This window comes from Trachurus japonicus, chromosome 23 (genome assembly GCF_045865225.1).
Source record: "Trachurus japonicus isolate A0001 chromosome 23, Traja_1.0".
In the NCBI taxonomy this organism is placed as follows: Eukaryota; Metazoa; Chordata; class Actinopteri; order Carangiformes; family Carangidae; genus Trachurus; species Trachurus japonicus.
The window spans coordinates 10,921,250-10,940,899 of NC_140929.1; the positions used below are offsets into that span (position 1 = coordinate 10,921,250).

The window sequence follows — 19,650 nt, forward strand, 5'->3', positions numbered from 1 at the left end:
ACTGACGGACGCTGTGAGCAGAGAATAACTTTTTTTTTTTTTTTTTTTTTTAACTTTTCCTTAAATCTTTATTGAACCTGATGCTACTGTGTCTGACGTAACTTTCGGCAAGGACGTCCTTTCGGTTATTTATTTATTTATTTATTTAGTGATCATGGTGTTTGGTGCAGAATAATCAATCAATAAATAAATAAATAAATAAATTACGTCCTTGTCGGAAGCTGCGTCAGACCAGGAGGGGGGGGGGGGGGTTGTGGATTCTACAGGTGAAGACCACTTCCGCGTTCAAAAAGCTGCTCTGTTTAATCAATATTCTGAAGAAAGATCTGATTATTAGCCATAACGCTGTAACCATCCAAGGAAGACTGTGTAACAATATTATGTGCTTCTGCTGAGTCCAAAAGCCCTTTGTAATATCAACTTTATTTTAAGAAAACACGCTTTGTTTCCAATGTCATATCACGGAGAAGCACTACATTACCCATAATCCTCATATTTATCAGCGACGTGTCTGATTGGTTGAGCTTGCTGTTGCCAGCAAATGAAAAAATAAAACAAATTGAGCTTATATTATTTTCTTAGTAACTAAAAGGTCTTAACATCTTTTTTGTTTTCAACCTTGAATAAAAAAAGGGTGCTATATTGTTAAAATTCAACAATAAAGTGCATAAAAGTTGGCTTGACTTCTTTCTTTTTTTCTTTTTTTTCATAATTTTCACCAGCATCTTTCTGGTCCACATCACATCATATTTATTGTAATTTTTAATTCAATGAGTGACATTTTATTTTTTATCTGAAAAACATTATTATGAATTCAAGGGTCAGAGGTCACTGATTAGTGTTAAATTTAACCTTTTTGACCCTGTTTCCTTGAATAAATCACTAAGACTTTGATGCGGTAAGCTGAGATTTTGATTTGATTTTGTTCAGAGCACTAGGGACAAAGTTTCTGTAGAATTTCAGACCTGTCGGACGTCCAGAAGGGTCACAGCTGACTGTCCAGGCTCGTTTCTCGGCCTTCAAAGCCTAGATTTAGAAGCCTTTTGTCTAATAACGTCTACATCCTTGGGGTTATAAGGCTGAAAGTTTCATGTATTTGTCCGGGGGCCTAAGGCCATCCACCATGTGCAATTTCAAACCCGTGCGACCTTCACAAGTGTCAAAGGTCGCTGATCTGTGACCTTTTTGACCCCGTTTCCTTGAATAAAACACCAAGACTTTGATGCGGGAAGCTGAGATTTTGATAGGTTGTCCAGAATGTCTAGTAGATTGTGTGTGCAAAAGATTCAGAGCTCTGTGACATTCAGAAGGGTCACAAATAGCCAAAAAGCAATGCTCCTTTCTCTGACCTCATATTAAAGGAGAAATGCAATTCTTTAATAGCTTCCAGATGCTTTGGCCTATCAGGCTGAATTTTTAGCTAAAGGAGCTGGTGGCCACTTGGCTTTCCCATGCTCCCACAGAGTTGGGTCTCGGGGTGATGGATAAGGGCCTCACCATGAGTCCACAGGCCAAGTTTCAAGTGATTTGGTCGGTTTCTATGGAAACGGCGGCCTCAAGGATACAGAGGAATGCGACTGTTTGAAGCCCCGCCTCTCGAAAAGTAATGGCTCGATCAGGACCAAACACACATCTACGCGTTCGTCTTGGGCCCCCGAACCATATATTACGAAATCAGAACTGTACGACTTTTGGAAATGTGTTTTGTCTATTTCGGCTTTTCTGACTCAGAGTCTGTCAGACTTAAAGCTTGAGAGACCCTCTTAGTCAGAAAAGCCGAAATAGACAAAACACATTTCCAAAAGTCGTGCAGTTCTGATTTCGTAATATATGGTTCGGGGGCCCAAGACGAACGCGTAGATGTGTGTTTGGTCCTGATCGAGCCATTACTTTTCGAGAGGCGGGGCTTCAAACAGTCGCATTCCTCTGTATCCTTGAGGCCGCCGTTTCCATAGAAACCGACCAAATCACTTGAAACTTGGCCTGTGGACTCATGGTGAGGCCCTTATCCATCACCCCGAGACCCAACTCTGTGGGAGCATGGGAAAGCCAAGTGGCCCCCCGGGGCCCCCTGGGGCCCCTAGAGCAACGGGACCAAAATATTCTGATAGAGGACTCTCTGATATACAACCTATTAATATTTCATGATGATAACTTAAAGCGTGTATGTTTTGTTGAGAAAAAGCAGGAATGGCTGGATTCACTTTGATGTTTGACCCCTGTGACCTTTGACACTTACCAATTGGCTTTATGCACAGCTCCCCTACTTCCTGATCGTACACCAGCTCCTTTAGCTAAAAATTCAGCCTGATAGGCCAAAGCATCTGGAAGCTATTAAAGAATTGCATTTCTCCTTTAATATGAGGTCAGAGAAAGGAGCATTGCTTTTTGGCTATTTGTGACCCTTCTGAATGTCACAGAGCTCTGAATCTTTTGCACACACAATCTACTAGACATTCTGGACAACCTATCAAAATCTCAGCTTCCCGCATCAAAGTCTTGGTGTTTTATTCAAGGAAACGGGGTCAAAAAGATCACAGATCAGCGTCCTTTGACACTTGTGAAGGTCGCACGGGTTTGAAATTGCACATGGTGGATGGCCTTAGGCCCCCGGACAAATACATGAAACTTTCAGCCTTATAACCCCAAGGATGTAGACGTTATTAGACAAAAGGCTTCTAAATCTAGGCTTTGAAGGCCGAGAAACGAGCCTGGACAGTCAGCTGTGACCCTTCTGGACGTCCGACAGGTCTGAAATTCTACAGAAACTTTGTCCCTAGTGCTCTGAACAAAATCAAATCAAAATCTCAGCTTACCGCATCAAAGTCTTAGTGATTTATTCAAGGAAACAGGGTCAAAAAGGTTAAATTTAACACTAATCAGTGACCTCTGACCCTTGAATTCATAATAATGTTTTTCAGATAAAAAATAAAATGTCACTCATTGAATTAAAAATTACAATAAATATGATGTGATGTGGACCAGAAAGATGCTGGTGAAAATTATGAAAAAAAAGAAAAAAAGAAAGAAGTCAAGCCAACTTTTATGCACTTTATTGTTGAATTTTAACAATATAGCACCCTTTTTTTATTCAAGGTTGAAAACAAAAAAGATGTTAAGACCTTTTAGTTACTAAGAAAATAATATAAGCTCAATTTGTTTTATTTTTTCATTTGCTGGCAAATCGATAATATGATAATATAATATATCGATCAATATGAGGATTATGGGTAATGTAGTGCTTCTCCGTGATATGACATTGGAAACAAAGCGTGTTTTCTTAAAATAAAGTTGATATTACAAAGGGCTTTTGGACTCAGCAGAAGCATATAATATTGTTACACAGTCTTCCTTGGATGGTTACAGCGTTATGGCTAATAATCAGATCTTGATTAAACAGAGCAGCTTTTTGAACGCGGAAGTGGTCTTCACCTGTAGAATCCACAACCCCCCCCCCCCCCCCCCCCCTCCTGGTCTGACGCAGCTTCCGACAAGGACGTAATTTATTTATTTATTTATTTATTGATTATTCTGCACCAAACACCATGATCACTAAATAAATAAATAAATAAATAAATAACCGAAAGGACGTCCTTGCCGAAAGTTACGTCAGACACAGTAGCATCAGGTTCAATAAAGATTTAAGGAAAAGTTAAAAAAAAAAAAAAAAAAAAAGTTATTCTCTGCTCACAGCGTCCGTCAGTGCCGCAGCCGGGTCGGCTGGATCACTTGCTCTGAGCGTCACATATCGCCGCGAAGGGAACTGCATTGGAATCAACTGAAAGCCGAGCGCGTCAAAACCTGACGAAAAACGGGCACCTAATGAGTCAGGCATGTGACGAGGAGGGACAGTGACCGTTCGTCAGGCTGTTGACGCACTGGGAGTGAGGGAGAAACGGTCCCGCCCCCCTTCGTCAAAATCCGACGATGAGGGATTTGCATTCAAGTCTATGAGTGGCCCTATTCGTCGAGAAACGACCTCGAGGGTACCCCCTCCACGTCAGTATATTGACGTAAGGGGCCTTGACCAAGCGTCAACCGTTTGACGCAAAGGGGTGAGACTGTGTTGCCGACAACGCAGCAAGGAGAACAACACGTGAGGAAGATGAAGATGAGCTATTGAACGATGAGGAGGGATTTAGAAATAAAAGTCCCCCTCAGATAAAAGCCTGTCCCAATAAAGGCCAGTCGACTAGGAGTTTAGTTTGTGCTAAGGTTATTTATCCATAATCTGTGAACTTCTAAGGGCGATGCAGTGGCAGTAAACTGCATGCCTCTTTTTGTTTAAAATGATTTTGAAGCCTTTTTTGCCTCACTTGGGGAGTAAGGCAAGTAAATTAAGTAAATTTTATTTATTTATTATTTTATTTCATCTATTGCTCTTGACAGGGCATGTAATGTTTACACAAATAAAAATTTGTGTAAAGATCTTGATTGTATTATTTATTTTAGTACAAATGGTTTTACCACTTTAAGTGGTGCACAAATACAGGACATTGATTTTTTTTTTTTTTTTTTAGTATATTTTTCAGCTTTTTTGCCTTTATTTGATAGTGATGACAGTAGAGATAGACAGGAAATGGGGAGGCAGAGAGAGGGGGAATGACACGCAGGAAAGGTCTGCCCGACGCGGGATTCGAACCGGGGACGCCTGCGGCGAGGACTGTAGCCTCTACATGGGGCGGCCGCTCTACCCACTGCGCCACGCACCGCCACAGGACATTGGTTATTATTATTATTATTATTATTATTGTCCCATCCATTCTGTGATCGGTGATCGGTATCGGTATCGGCAGATTTGTGATTCCTGTGATCGGTGATCGGATCGGCACCCAAAAATGCTGATCGGAGCATCCCTAGTTTCTAAGTATTTTTAAAAAGCCTTTCAGTGCTATGAGTGGGCACAGACAGCACATTCCCACATGAATCAGTGTAATCAGTCAATAATGATGCTAAACACTTCTGGCTGTGTGTCTGTCTCACACTTGTTAAGCCTGAAGAACATACTGAAATATTAACACAACAAGTGATCCATGTGTGAGCAAGTTCACTCTTAACTTAAAAATTCCATTACATGGACATTATTACACAACTCATGTGCACTGACCAAGTGTCTTCAGCTTTAACAGTTAAGAAAAGAGTCTAATGATGGCAGTGGTTAATGACGTATCGAGCTGGAGTAATGACCTGAGGTAATGATCGAGCTGCTGATGAGACATTTAATGGCTAATAAATGTGTTCTGCTAATGCTACGAAGGGCTAGGTGATAGTGACGAGGCCTTGAATAATGAGTGAGTGACTTGGCAAAGAATTAGCAAAAAGTAGGTGTGTGTGTGTGTGTGTGTGTGTGTGTGTGTGTGTGTGTGTCCTCATATTCCCTATGTTCCTATTTTTGTGTGATGAATTCTTCCTATCTACTCTACAAAACCCATCACACGCAGCATGTGGCATCTCTGGAAACTCACCCTCCTCTTCTCCCATCTCCCGAGAGCATGTTGTAAAATATATATTCTAGGGGTGAGGGACAGTCAGCCTCTAGACGTAGGCTATTACAGCTGCTGCTAGAAACTGTGCACAAGAGAACAGACTTTCTTTTACAGTGTCTGATAAGTAAAACATTTACTGTACTATCAACTAAGATCCATTTGGGATTGAACTTGAATTCAACTAGGGTTAAAAGTGCTCTAAAGGAAAGTAACTTATGTGCAAACACACATATATCACCTGATGCTCTTGTTCTTTGCAGTTCTACAGTTTTAGCGTCTTTTAGCGGAGTGTTTTGGTTTTACATCCTGCACCTTTTAATGTTTTGGTTCATTTCCACCTCTCTCAGTGTTGTTTTTCAGCCAACAATATTTCATTCAAGCCCACTGAACTCTACCTAGCCAGCACCAAATGGCAGATACACATGGTTAGCTACCAACTGGTGAACGCTGTGGTCCATTTAGCAGCTAAACAAACACATTTCCCTGAGGAGTTGGAGTGAAGAGTGAATCTTGGCCAGGCAGCTGCAAAGATAACTCCAAATGAAAAAAGTGTTGTGTTTAAAGCCCTCAGTGGCCAAAAACATCAATATTTGAGGAGATTCATAAGAATTAGACCCTTAAACAAGGGTTGGGATTTGTGGAGTAGTTGTGGTTAAGGGCTAAAGAACAGATACTTCCAGGCATGCATGGTGTGTGTGTGTGTGTGCGCTTACCGTTTTCATGCCTACAATGGACTGCTCAACCTTGGAGACGTAGGTGACGTGGTCTTCATTGGAGCGTAACTCCCTCTGTTGTATTCTCTCATAGATTCCCACCACCATGTCTCTGGGGATATCCGCTCCATCGTCCACGCCTAAAACGAAAATAGGCTGATTACGCACAAATATAAACACGCACGCACACATACATCACAGGGTGGTTGCTTTTAATTTTACCAGACAGCTTTGTCCGTCTGGCAGAATATGGAGTGACTGCTGTTTTAACAGTGGCAGTGCAGCCAAAGTGCGTCTACTCCGGCTTCAGTGCAGCAGGAGACGTGTCACTGCCACAGGAGGAGATGGACGCAAATATGCATGTTGGAAAAAAAATTCATATTCATCACACTGTGCACAGGCCTGTGCTGCACTCGTTTGTTTGACATGCAAAAAGAGGGAAACACTGTGAGCTCTTTTTCTCACTCTCCTTGTCTGTGCCTCTTTGACTTTCCGTCTTTCACTGTCGCCATTAACTAACGGCAGAGAGCGACGTGAAAGGAGGTTAATTGGCGAGTGAAAGGTTAACGCCCCGCCTCTCTCTTATAAGACTGTCTGTCTGGAACGCAGCGCTCGTTCAAGGCCGTGGCATTTTCCATGCAGGTAGAGCTGCATGTCATTAGGCTGAAAGGTTGCCCTCCAGATGCTCCCCATTATGTCTGCGCAGCTGTACGGCGCGGCGTGGTACATTGAGTTTTCAATGGGGCAGGGTGTGTTTGGAGAAAATGAAGCCGCCAAAAGTGATGGCGGTGACAGTGAGGCAGCCTGGGACACTGCTGAGACATGGTCGCACATTAAGTAGTTACGGGGTGTGAAAGGAAGTTGCATAAGCCTGTGAAAATGTCCTTACATAAATGTTCTATTCATAAGATATATGAGCATGACATAGCAGTATGATATAGGATGTATAATGGGGATATTATGCAATGTAATGCAACCATGAGTATATTTTTTAATCCAATCTAGGAATTCATTCTTTATTATATAGTATATAGATATTGGAGGAGTGTGACTTTTTTCTATGAGGAGCTTATAGCCTAATGGTTAACTTATGGTATTGGTTTTTCCTATGTATTCAAGGTCTCTCATAGGTCAATGTCTGTGCTAAGAGAGCGACTTTGTACAAGACAATGTCATTAAAGTGTAGGTAGGGAAGGTCGTCGGGAAGGTCAGTGTGGTGGTTCGATCCCCGGCCATATGTTAAAGTGCCCTTGTGGAGGATACTGAAGCCCCCTCCAAAAAAGTGCAGTGCTGCACTATTTAAGTCCAGGCCACTTACTTTACGCTCATGTTCATAATAACTTAGATGTGAAGTAGCGCCATCATCTGGTCAACATGACATTTTATTCCATTCTTTACTGTACATGCTATTAGCTGCAGAACACATGATATTACCACTGGTGAGTAGCCTATTATACCTGCATAATACAGTGTACTGTAAGCATACTTGCATTGTCATTGTTGCCAGTGCTGACCTTTGGCATTTCATTCGAAGCGTCACTGTGCCTGAAAGCGACCTTGCAGCGCTTCTAGCACGGACACGGACACACACACACTCTTGTCTACAGTCTTCTTTTCCCCCACGTTTCCCCTGTAGCCTGAACTGCTCCCTGTCTCTTCTTATTTTCATCATCTCTGAGTGTAAACTTGGCTTGTCACAAGTTCTATTGATGAATGCCCGCATGCAAAGAGGGCTTTAAAAAAAGAAGAAGAAAAAAGCAGGGGGCACTGTGCAACTCTGACATTATCCTCACTAAAAACAAATAAAGGATCCCTAACTAAGACAGAGCGATTTTCATTTTTCAGTGAGGCGGCATCCTTGATTAATTTATAGTAGAGGCTGGTTTATATTATGTTGACCCATTGTGGAATAGCTCAGACTCTGCCAGTCTGTTTTAATTGTGATAATGAATGCTCTGTGGTTCTTCATTACTATTGGTTTCTGGTGCATAATTGCATTTCACCTCAGCCAATTAGCGGAGTGAACTATTCTTCTGTCAGTGTGTGAGAGAGAGACATGAGTGAGGAGAAAAGAGGAGAGAGAAATGGGGAGAATATAAACAAGGGCAGGCAGATGAATAAACAGCATAATACTCTGACTGAGACAAAACAGAAGAGAGCAGATTCAGAGACGGGGAAAGCACAGTAAACTGAGCAGAAGACAAATACAAAGGCCAAGAGAGAATGGCATATTTTAATTTGCGTAAGATGCCGGAATTTATTTTCCCACTTAATTTAATTGTGGGGAACAGTCTGGATGAATCTATTAAAGTTGTTCTGCATCGACCTCACTGTTCCCCCGACGGATTCTGCAGAGGGAGAGCGGAGAATATGGCGCTCCCAGTCTCTCTCCCACGACGCTCGGTGAATGAGCATCTGTTTGACTGTGGGAGACAAGAATTACGCCGGCTTTCCGCTGCTGTCGCTATGAGCTGTGAATGTGTAAAGCACGACGGGGCTGGGATAGAGATGTAACCTTAACTTTATCACCTGGATTTATGCAGGGAGGGTTCGAACTCGAACACAGATCCACACACTGTCAGACACTGACTCACTTGCACTGATTCATGCGAGGCCACAACGGGAGATATTCATGAGGGAGAGGAATCCCATGTATTATCTCATCCAGTAACATGCAAACTATTAGGAAACAGTCTGTCACAACTTATGTAACACCACTTTGGACCAACAGTCATGTGTATATTTATCTTGACTGAGCACTTTCTGTCTGTATTTCTGCAGTTTTAAAGGGACAGTTCAACATTTTGGCAAATTGGCCCATTGCCATAATCCCTATAGTAGGAGTAGGTTCGTTACCTTTATTTGTCGGTGCAAGCTATTTTTAGAGCGGCAGAGCAGAGCCGTGAGCTGCTCATGGCTACGCTACGGAGGCTAATGGGATTTCTTGGTTTCCCTCATCAAACTCATCAAATACACAATCCAACAACTCCAAAACGCTCTTGTGGACAAGTTGTGACCAGCACACTCACCACGCTGTGAGCTAATAACAGAACGTTACGAGACATGCGCGTTCCCGTCGGGGGCAGTTTTTCGGCAAGCAGTCTCTGTATTTGCTTTGAAAACAACTCCGCCAATTTGCCAAAATGTTGAACTATCCCTTTACACGATATACCACAGCACATACTATATTAACAATATATATATATATTGGCAAATATTGACACAACTTTCTATGTGTATTCTCTGTATTATCTCGGCAGGATGAGCTCCAAAACCTGCCTTAAAAAGCAAATACAAACCTACCTGCTTGAGTCAATTACATCTAATAATTCATGTCTCTTTAACTCCATTAATGTCCCACTTACCTCTCAGGTTGCGTATGAAGTCTTCCAACAGCATCTTGCGGTCGGGCTTGATGTTGGGACTGTACATGTCCGTGTTGAGCAGAATGATGGCGAAGGCCAGGATGAAGATGGTGTCCGGGTTGTGAAACTGCTGCACCACGTCGGGGTTACACATGCAGTAGCGCTGGCTGTTGGGTTAGAGGTGACAGAGACAGAAGAAGTTAAAGATCAGGTGAAAGATGGACAGAAAAAAGGCGGAGGGGAAAGATTCAAGTGTAATAGATGTGGGTCATGACAGAGGACACACACATGGAGGGATGAAAGAGGGGGAGGAAGAGGAAGAAGGGATGTTAAAGAAATAGTTAAGAGGGGATGATAGGTACAGAGAGAGAAATGGATGAGAAAAATATAAGGGACAGACGGGGGAGGAAAGAAGGGGAGGGATAACAGATGGAAGAAAAGACACAGATAATGTGTTATCCTGAGACACCAAAGGCATCCTTTAACACACAACATGCTCGTAAACGCCTCGACACAAGCTGAGCACGAGAGTGTCGCAGCCGAACAAGAGTTATGGCTTTAATTTTGCTCGTGGCTTCATCGGAGGCAGTTAGCTGCCCCTCAGCACCACTGAAGCAGGTGCTCCGCCGAAACACCGACTCTCTGTATAAACACATTTGTCCCCCTGGAACGGCTGCTCGCATGCATCATGAATTAGACCGAAAGTAAAGTTAACGTGGGTGCAAAAAAAAAAAAGAAAAAGGAAGAAGCAAAAACACTTTCTCCTCTGTGATTTACCATCATTTTTCTAATTGTTCTGTTTATGAAATAATCTCCAAAGTTCAATCTTCCTGCGGTTTATTTGCAGACACACAAGTCCACAGAGTCCTCAGTCATAATCAGATATTCTCCCACATCTATGGGCCTGGATGCTGGATCTATGCAGGTTGTTGCTGTGCTCAAGAAACTTTGAAATATGAAAACCCACACTCTGGCACAAACACGTGACAGTTTGCTCAGTTTGATGTAGTTCCCCCAAAAAAGGCCCCTACAGTAAATATGAGAAGTAAAGAACAGAATTAAGCTGTGTTGTGTTGTGTGGTTATGGAAGCCATGAATCTAGACAACTACATGTTTGCATGTGTGTGTGTGTGTGTTTAAAAAAGACGTGCACAGAGAAGAAAAATAAAATGTTTCTGTCTCTGTCTCTGTACATGGATACATCCTGATTAGGGGATGAATAAAACAATACAACATCTACAGTGTGTGAGTAATCAGAGATATACAGAGTAAAGGAGAATGAGTCTGTTTGTTTCTCTGTGTGTGCATGTGTGTGTGTATAGACCCTGTGGGCTGTGTATTGTAGTGTATATTGTAATTGTTACTTTAATCAGTCCTCATTTCTACATTGAAGCTGTGGCACCAAATAACAAACCCACTGAACCACATGATTGGAGCCTAATGTCTCTGAGGGACTGAGAACAGAAACATACACATTGTTATTCACACAGTGGGTTTACACATTCTCACATATACACTGTTTTATGACTTATACAATATCACGACTTCAGGTCTTTACATCTCATTTGTGTCCATCTCACTTTTACAGTGTCAGTTTAATTAAAATGACCACTAAACCGTAAAATGTTAAAATGCTTACATAAACTGATTTCTGTGGTTGAAATGTGCTCATACAAATGGAAACAAATAATTTTAGGGAGATTTTTTTATTTTGCCCTGGATTTTGTTTTGCAGGCAACAGATGAGCTGCCCTATCCTCTGGGTGGAGGTCTTTGGTACTCTATGTTGCTTTAGAGGAAGTCATTATTATCATTTAACATCCTTTCTTAAAACACAATATAAATATCTAACTATGTATTTTTACAGTGTATCAAAATGTGTGTTATAAAAAGCTTGGCAACCAGTTCAATCAATGCTTTATTTATTATTTGCTTTATGCTATAAATGTTAATAGATGAAGAGGGTAGCATCTATTTGCGTGCATGCGCATGGGAGTTTGTGGCATCCTCCATACACTATTTGTTTTAGCATGATAATCACAGGGCTGCACGCAGATGCTTATTCACATCTCAGTGTATGAAAACCGTGACTCGACAGCAACCAGTAATTATGCCCTTGTCTGTGAATCCTAATGCAGCAGCATGCGGTGAAAAACCTTAATTTATGCTGCTTTTTTTATTTTTTATCAGAGTGTGCTCTTACTCTCGCACAGATAGACACGGAAAATGACTAACCAGGGGGGAGAAAGAAAAAAAAGAAAAGAAAGAAAGAGAGGGTAAAATAAAATGGCACATGATGCTCCTCGCTGAACAGATTTGGCAGTCTTCAAATTTGGCATTTGCTGCTGTCTTAGCTTTTGTTACAGATTACTAAAAGATGGTGTGATCCAGCACTTATTATCTCCTCCTGGGAGGTTTAGGTGCAAGAAGCGAGTGTCATGATCTCTGTCTCTGTCTATAATGACTCATCACATGGGGCATGCACAGAAAGACCAGGAGGAATACAATAAGGATATCTGGTTACTATATTGTAATGAAGAAATGAAAACATAAACCGAGTGTATCTGCAGCATTGGGAGCTGGCTCATATTCTCTTATTCTCTGGCTCATTCATTAGTACACTGACGCAGCAGATACCGAGGCTGCTGGCTGCTTTTCACTTTTCCCCCCTCGCTCTTTTTCACTGCTGCTTCAAATCCCCTTCACTTACTTTGGAGATTTCTCTCTTTCTGCGTGTGTATGTGTGTGTGTGTGTGTGTGTGTGTGTTTGGAGGGATATCAAAGCCCAGGAGCAGAGGAGGCAGGCACAGAGAGGCAGTGGCGGTTATGCAACGCTGGTTATTTATAAACCTTCCTCCCTCTTTCCTCTTTCTCCCCTTCTTTCCTTCCATCCTTCCTTCTTAGCCCACTTCATGTCTCCTCGCCTTGCTCCTGATGACACGCAGAGTCAGCCTCATGTCCAAGCATTAGCAATGCCAACCTTTCTGCCCACCAACTATGACAATGTTGCAGTTTTTCTCCTCATTGGGCACCTTAACCACTGTGACAGGTGGTTGTTACTCCAGAGGGGCTACGGCAAACAGTTAGCAAATAACGCACGGTGCCACAGCTGCACTGCAAATTGTCTGCCTGCCGCAAATTGTGGACTGAAATTACATGCTGCTTGGCTTTTCAACATGGGGGCTGCATTGTCAACAGTTTATTGTAGCCTGGCAGAAGAAGGAATAAAGAGTGCATATGTGTGGTTGGTGGGGTGAGACATCAGCTGCTGATATTACAGGGGGGATAATGATCATGCAGTTATATATTTATGTTAATATATGGTAGGCTATATGGTGTATACAGTATGGTGTTTGGCCACCTGTTGGTTTTGTCTGGTTACATTTTCTCACTCTAGCTCGTTTTCAATTTTTCCTCTTTCTTTCATGTCTGGGTGAAAAAAATAAAAAAAACACACAGAGGGCTGATCTCAAAACTTGCAAAAAATATCAAAGATTCACATCTGTATCTCTCAGCGCACCTTCAAAACTCGATGCTGGCATATTTAATGATCAAAAAGCCTGTGAATTGCATCTTAAAGCACAACAAGACAAGTTTAGCCCCAAGCTAATTTCTTTGAGTGACAGTATTTCATTTCACTTTCTTATACCCACTCAAATATCAACACACCCAGATACAGCAGAAGAACACTACATTCACACTGCAGTTACAAATGACCTGAATCCGATTTTTTCGCTCAAATGTAACCCATATCCGATTTGCTTTTGACAGTGTGAACAGCACAAGTCGCCTTGAATCTGACATTTTCAAATCAGATTCAGGCCACTTTCAAATGTGGTACTGAATCAGATTCAGGTCCAATTTTTTCCAATGCGACCCCAGTGTGAACAGCTAAGGCAGATTGGATGCGACTTTAACGTCACTTTTCAATGTTTACTCTAGGTTTTTTTTAAGAAGCGGCGGCAGGACCACACGAGACCACAATAAAAAACATAAAACATTGGATAATTTGACGAGCAGCGATGTGTGTTTACCGACAACAGAAGTGAGAAGATGAGCGCTGAAGGAGAGGAGACTATAAATTAAAAAGGACAGGGGGTGTTAAACTTTGGGTTGTAATAACCTTAACGTTGTTTCTTAATAACCCGAATGCTGCCCAGCGGGTTGAGACATAGGGAACAAACTAAAGTACAGTAATGGTAATAGGGCCGGGACGATATGCTTTTCTCCCGATTCGATTCTTTTGCGATTTTTTGGATGCCAATGTCGATTTAAATTGCGATTCTACGATATTGCTGATTTTCTCGATTTTAGTCTGCACTTTTAACACCAGTGAAACAGTTGAATGATCATGATTGTCAACAGACTATTCCGGGAACCATATTTCCCCAAAAAATACACATCACTTGTAAGTCAGTTTTTAAGATTTATTCAGCAGCAATATATATGTTGTGTGTATGTGTGTATATGTATATATGTACTCTCTTTTCAAAAGCCTGGACTGCATAAAAGAGGCAAAAATTAAAAATTGAAAAAACAGGCTTCTGAAACCTTTCTGACAAAATGACATATAGACTGAGGTAAACTAACATTTATCTGCACACAAATACTGGAGGAGCCTATAAATTAAGATACTCCATTATAAAGTGAACTTAAACCCTTTTCAAAACCTGGACTCTCTGTAAAGGCGAGCAAATGCACATTGCACAATAAAAATGAAACAAAATTAAAAAAATTCTAAAAAAAAGAAAAGATTTTTGAAAACAAAATCAATTTAAAAATTGTCCAAAAAATATTGCGATACTTATGTGAATCGATTTTTCTCCCACCCCTAAATGGTAACCTAACTGAAACTAAAATAGAGAGTTTGGTTCTTTTTCTTTATTTTTTTCCTCCTCAGCAGCTGCTCAGACATTTTCCAGCTTCCATTTCACAGACATTTAGGAATAAAGTTCGGAACCGCAAACCGTTCACACTGGAATCTGATATAGGCCACATTAGATGGTAATGTGAACAGCCAAACAAAAAAAATCGGATCTGCCAAATTGAGCACTAAGACTTGCAGTGTGAACGTAGCCTAAATGACACCAGCTTCGGCTTCAACGACACACAGAGAGGATAGCAAAGCACCTCCCAAAGTAGCAAGGAGGTGCTGTGAGGACACCGTCTACGTGCACAAGAATGCATGGGACGCGCATATTAACAAACACTTGGATTGGCTCGAACGAAGCTGTGCAACAGAGAACATTTTCATTGTTACTGATGATGTGGATTGAAACACAGAAGACAGAAGAGTCATGTTTGCAGTAGATTCTCAAAGATGTCTCTTTCGGATATAGGGTTCAAGTTGAATTTAAGACTTTTTAAGACGTTTTTAAAGCCAGTTGAAATGAAAGTTAGATTGTGTCTCTTTCCAGCTGTCCTTTCAAAATAAATGCATAAAAAGTCCAGGAAAGAAAACCCACTGACTCGGGAGCTGGTGGCGGTGAGAAATTTAGCGGTGACGGCCACTACCAAGTGTTAACATTTTTAAGACGTTTGAAAAATTGATTTAAGACATTTTAATGCCAATTAAGGCATTATTTTTAGATTAATGAATTCAATGCCTTTTAAGACTTTTTAAGGATCCAGAACCCTGCGATACCACTCTGGAGAGGTATCAACTTCCTAGCCTCGTAAACCAGCCTCTCGCGGAAATGCATTTCATTTCATTTCTCGGGAGAGTCTGGCCTCATCCCCGCTCTAAGCGTTTGGGGTGGGCGGGAGCTGGGTGGGAGTAGTAGCAAAGACGGTTTAATATCTTTGGTAGTAGCGTTGACAGACAACCCCATTCAGCCAATCAGCAAGTTGGTGTAGTGACGGGGCTTTGCACCAGTCGGTCCCTGATTGGCCAACGTGCTGTGTCAATCACAGCGGGCGACGCTGATTGGCTCGGCCTTCTGAGGGTTTCAGTCCAAACGCTTAGAATGGGGATGAGGCCAGACTCTCCCTCGGAATGAAATGAAATGCACTTCCGCGAGAGGCTGGTTTACGAGGCTATCAACTTCCAGCTTGGAATTAGTTTCTGGTCAGAATCATGTATCATCTGCAGTCTGTACATTTTGTCATTTCTCATCTCAAGAGCACACTTTAACCTTACTCGAGTTTAAACCGTTGAAATCACTAAAAGCTATTATCAAAGTCAATGCTTTAATGCTTTAATTCAGTCACTGAAAACAGTCCCAAGAATAAATTGATTTTTGATTTGCCAATTGAAGATGAAAAGAACGAATGATACACAGATTTACACGAATTGTGGACGACAATTTTTTTTTTTTTTTTTTTTAGATGTTCACAAACAGGTGGGATAAACCAGAGTACCTGGAGAAAACCCAGTCCTGACACTGAGGCCCTGTTTACATGCTCGCGGATGAAAACAGCAAAATATTTAATCAGATGTGCCTTTTGTTTAGACGGCGACGGCGTTTTGGGGGCTTGAAAACGCAAAAAAGTGAAACCACCCTCCAGAGTGGAAATCTTAAAACGCTCCACTGTTGCGTCCCCATGTAAAGGGTGAAAACGCAAAATTCTGCTCGGCGTTTTCATCACAGGCATGCGTCAGCACAGGAAAATAACGACAATTTTTGCCAATTGAAGATGGAAAGAACGAATGATACACAGATTTACACGAATTGTGGACGAAAATTTTTTTTTTTTTTTTAGATGTTCACAAACATAGGTGGGATAAACCAGAGTACCTGGAGAAAACCCAGTCCTGACCCTGAGGCCCTGTTTACACGACAACACTCACTGCAAAATATTTAATCGGATGTGCCTTTTGTTTAGACGTCGACAGCGTTTTGGGGGCTTGAAAACGCAAAAAAGTGAAACCACCCTCCAGAGTGGAAATCTTAAAACGCTCCACTGTTGCGTCCCCATGTAAAGGGTGAAAACACAAAAGTCTGCTCTGCGTTTTCATCACAGGCATGTGTCAGCACAGGAAAATAACAACAAACACGTTGGATTCCACAGACTTTTGCGTCACGGTATGCACGCAGATTTCCTCCTCAAAAAGGTCTAAAAACGCAAAATAAAAAGTAAGAACGCAACACCACTTTCGCGTTTTCTGTTCAGATCGTTTCCGTGTAAATGTAGCCTGAATCCATTCATTTTCTAGCATGAGTGCATCACGTCAGGAGGTGTTCTTCATTTTGGAGGCCAGATAACCCGTTGGGTAAGTTGAGGCCGAAGGGGCAGTTTTCGGGGAGTATGTGTTGAGATTTGACCAGATTTGCCCTCAGAGGGGAGACAGGGTTGAGTGGACGTTCTGGGCAGCTGTTTTCCCTGTATGGGGGGGAAGAAGGGGGATCTTGAGCTGTGACCAGATTTGCCCTGAGAGGGGAGACGGGGTTGAGTGGATGTTCTGGGCAGCTGTATAGGTTTTTTCTGGATGGGGGGAAGGCGGGGTGTCTTCAATTTGTCTTTGGACTCTGTCTGTGGATTGGTGGATGTTAGTACGATGCGCCTTTGTCTTGATGTGCAACCAGTCTGAGGCTTGATCTCAGGCTTTATTTTAGGCTTGATCTCAGGCTTCATCTCAGGCTTGATCTCAGGCTTCATCTCAGCCGTCATCTCAGGCTTTATCTCAGGCTTCATCTCAGGCTTCATCTCAGCCTTCAGCTTTATCTCAGGCTTGATCTCAGGCTTGATCTCAGGCTTGATCTCAGGCTTTATCTCAGGCTTTAGCTCAGGCTTCATCTCAGGCGGGGGTCGACGCTTTATGGAGTTAGTGGACATGGCAATTAAATTCTCCAACAAGTCTGTTGGGTTTGTCAACCTCCCCTCATTCACACTCCTCAACATTTCTACAAGAATACAATTTTCGCGAAACAAGTCATAGAATGTCTTGTCTTTTGTCCTGATATTTCGTATATTGTCTTTATAATAATTTACCTTCTGTGATTCATAAACCCTTCGTATCATGTAATTGTTAAGTTCCTCAAGCTCATCAATACTTACCCTAGTACACTCGAGTTCCTGCTGTACTTCTTTGTCTCCAGTTTCTTGTTCCCCCTTGGCCTCCTGGAGTTTTGCCCCCACCCGCTGTTGGACTAAAAGATCTTTGGTGTGTACCAGCTCTTCCTTCAACTGTGATTGGTCCTTGTGTGCAGTGCGCAAACATATGTCCAGTCTTAACTCTGCATCCTCCAGCTGACTTTTCACTTGTTCCAACTGTTTTTTCACAGCACGATATTTCCTCCCCAAATTGACGATCTCAGAGTCCTTTGAAATGACCTCAGTTTTGTGGTCTAAGATTTCACCAGTTACAGTCTCATTTGTTCTCTCTAACTCACTGATTTTTGACTGAACTGTGAACAAGTTTTTAACCAAAGTCTCATTTGTTCTCTCTAACTCACTGACTTTTGACTGAGCTGTGGACAAGTTTTCAACCAAAGTCTCATTTGTTCTCTCTAACTCACTGATTTTTGACTGAGGTGTAAACAACTTTTTAACCAAAGTCTCATTTGTTTGGTCTAACTCACTGATTTTTGACTGAGCTGTGGACAAGTTTTCAACCAAAGTCTCATTTGTTCTCTCTAACTCACTGATTTTTGACTGAGGTGTAAACAACTTTTTAACCAAAATCTCATTTGTTCTCTCTAACTCACTGATTTTTGACTGAGCTGTGGACAAGTTTTTAACCAAAGTCTCATTTGTTCTCTCTAACTCACTGATTTTTGACTGAGCTGTGGACATGTTTTTAACTGAAGTTGCATTTGTTCTCTCTAACTCACTGATTTTTGACTGACCTGTGGACAAGTTTTCAAGTAAAGTCTCATTTGTTCTCTCTAACTCACTGTTTTTTGACTGAGCTGTGGACAAGTTTTTAATGGTGAGATCTCCTGTAACCTTTTGAGTTGAAATCTGCATTTTTAGCCGTCCTACCTCAGCCTCCACATCCTTCATCTGATTCCTCATGTCAGTGATTATCTGGTCTTTTTCATGGCTGAATGCAATAGCTTCATCATCTAGGTTTTTAAGTTTATGTTTCAGGTCATTGACCTCCTCTCCCAATGTTGTTATGATGACACGCTGTTTTTCTGACTCTTTTTGCTGACAATCTATTTTCATGTCTTTTTCTTTACAAGCCTCAGTTGCCACATCAGCCCTTCGATCTGCGTCTATTACGTACTGTTTTTGTTTCTCAAGCTCAGCAGTGAGTTGGCAGTTCTCTCTTTTCAATGTATAGTTGTTTGTCTTCTCAATATCAAGCTTTTTTTGATATCTTTTAATTTTATCTCTCAGCTCCTGGGCTGTTTTGTCTACTTCCTCAAGTTTATCTGTTGTTTCGTGACAGCGTTCACCTTCAATTCTCAACTCATGTTTTGTTTTGTCATGTTCAGTGTCCTTTTGTTGTACCAGCTGTTTCACTTCTTGTACTGACTTGCATTTGCACTGTTTATAGCCTGAGAGCTCTTCAACCTTATGATTCAAAGTCTGATTTTCCATTTCCAGTTTTTCATTTTCCTCTTTGATTTGGCTGAACTTCTCCAGTTGCTTCTCCATTTGCTTTCGCATCGACTTCTCCACATAGTATTTGTTATTGATCGACTCCAGATTCAGAATTCTCTGCTCTAAATCAGTCTTTAGATGGGTTTTCTTGCACTTATCGTTAGCTGAGCTAGCCTCAGCCTGCTGCAGTTCATGTTTGAGGTTGTTATTAAGCAGTTTCAGTTCTTTAACGTTCTGCTGCAGTTTAGCATTCTCCGTCTGTAGTTTTTTCAAATAATTTTCATTTTTAATAGAGGAGGCACTTTGTCTCTTCAAATCCTTGTTTTCGTCAAATAGCCGTTTCTCAGTTTTCTTTGTCCTAGTTAATTTGGACTCTTCCTGATGTACACTCATTTTTGTGCAAGTATTTTTATTACCGTACTTGAAATGAAGTGACTCAGTTTGTAGTGTATTTGTCTCTGTGTAGACCGTGTGTTCTACATAAAATAGGGGCTATTTACGTATGTTAAGTATGAACAATTAAAGATCACAATTAATGATCATCACACAGCAGTGTGGGGTTTTCCCTCTCAGTAACCAGCCAGTAATGCGTGAG

The 19,650-nt window shown here is 41.6% G+C and overlaps 1 protein-coding gene across 2 annotated transcripts in view; it reads right to left on the minus strand.

The window, feature by feature from the left end:
- The window catches only part of iqsec3a (IQ motif and Sec7 domain ArfGEF 3a), a 143,243-nt gene that overhangs the window by 18,209 nt on the left and 105,384 nt on the right, over window positions 1-19,650 (minus strand). For both annotated transcript variants that reach the window (XM_085769589.1, XM_085769588.1), the window contains exons 7-8: window positions 9,565-9,731; window positions 6,200-6,339 (exon numbers count right to left, since the gene is read on the minus strand). In XM_085769589.1, the coding sequence (XP_085625715.1) occupies window positions 6,200-6,339; window positions 9,565-9,731 (307 nt within the window). The remainder of the gene's footprint in view (window positions 1-6,199; window positions 6,340-9,564; window positions 9,732-19,650) is intronic.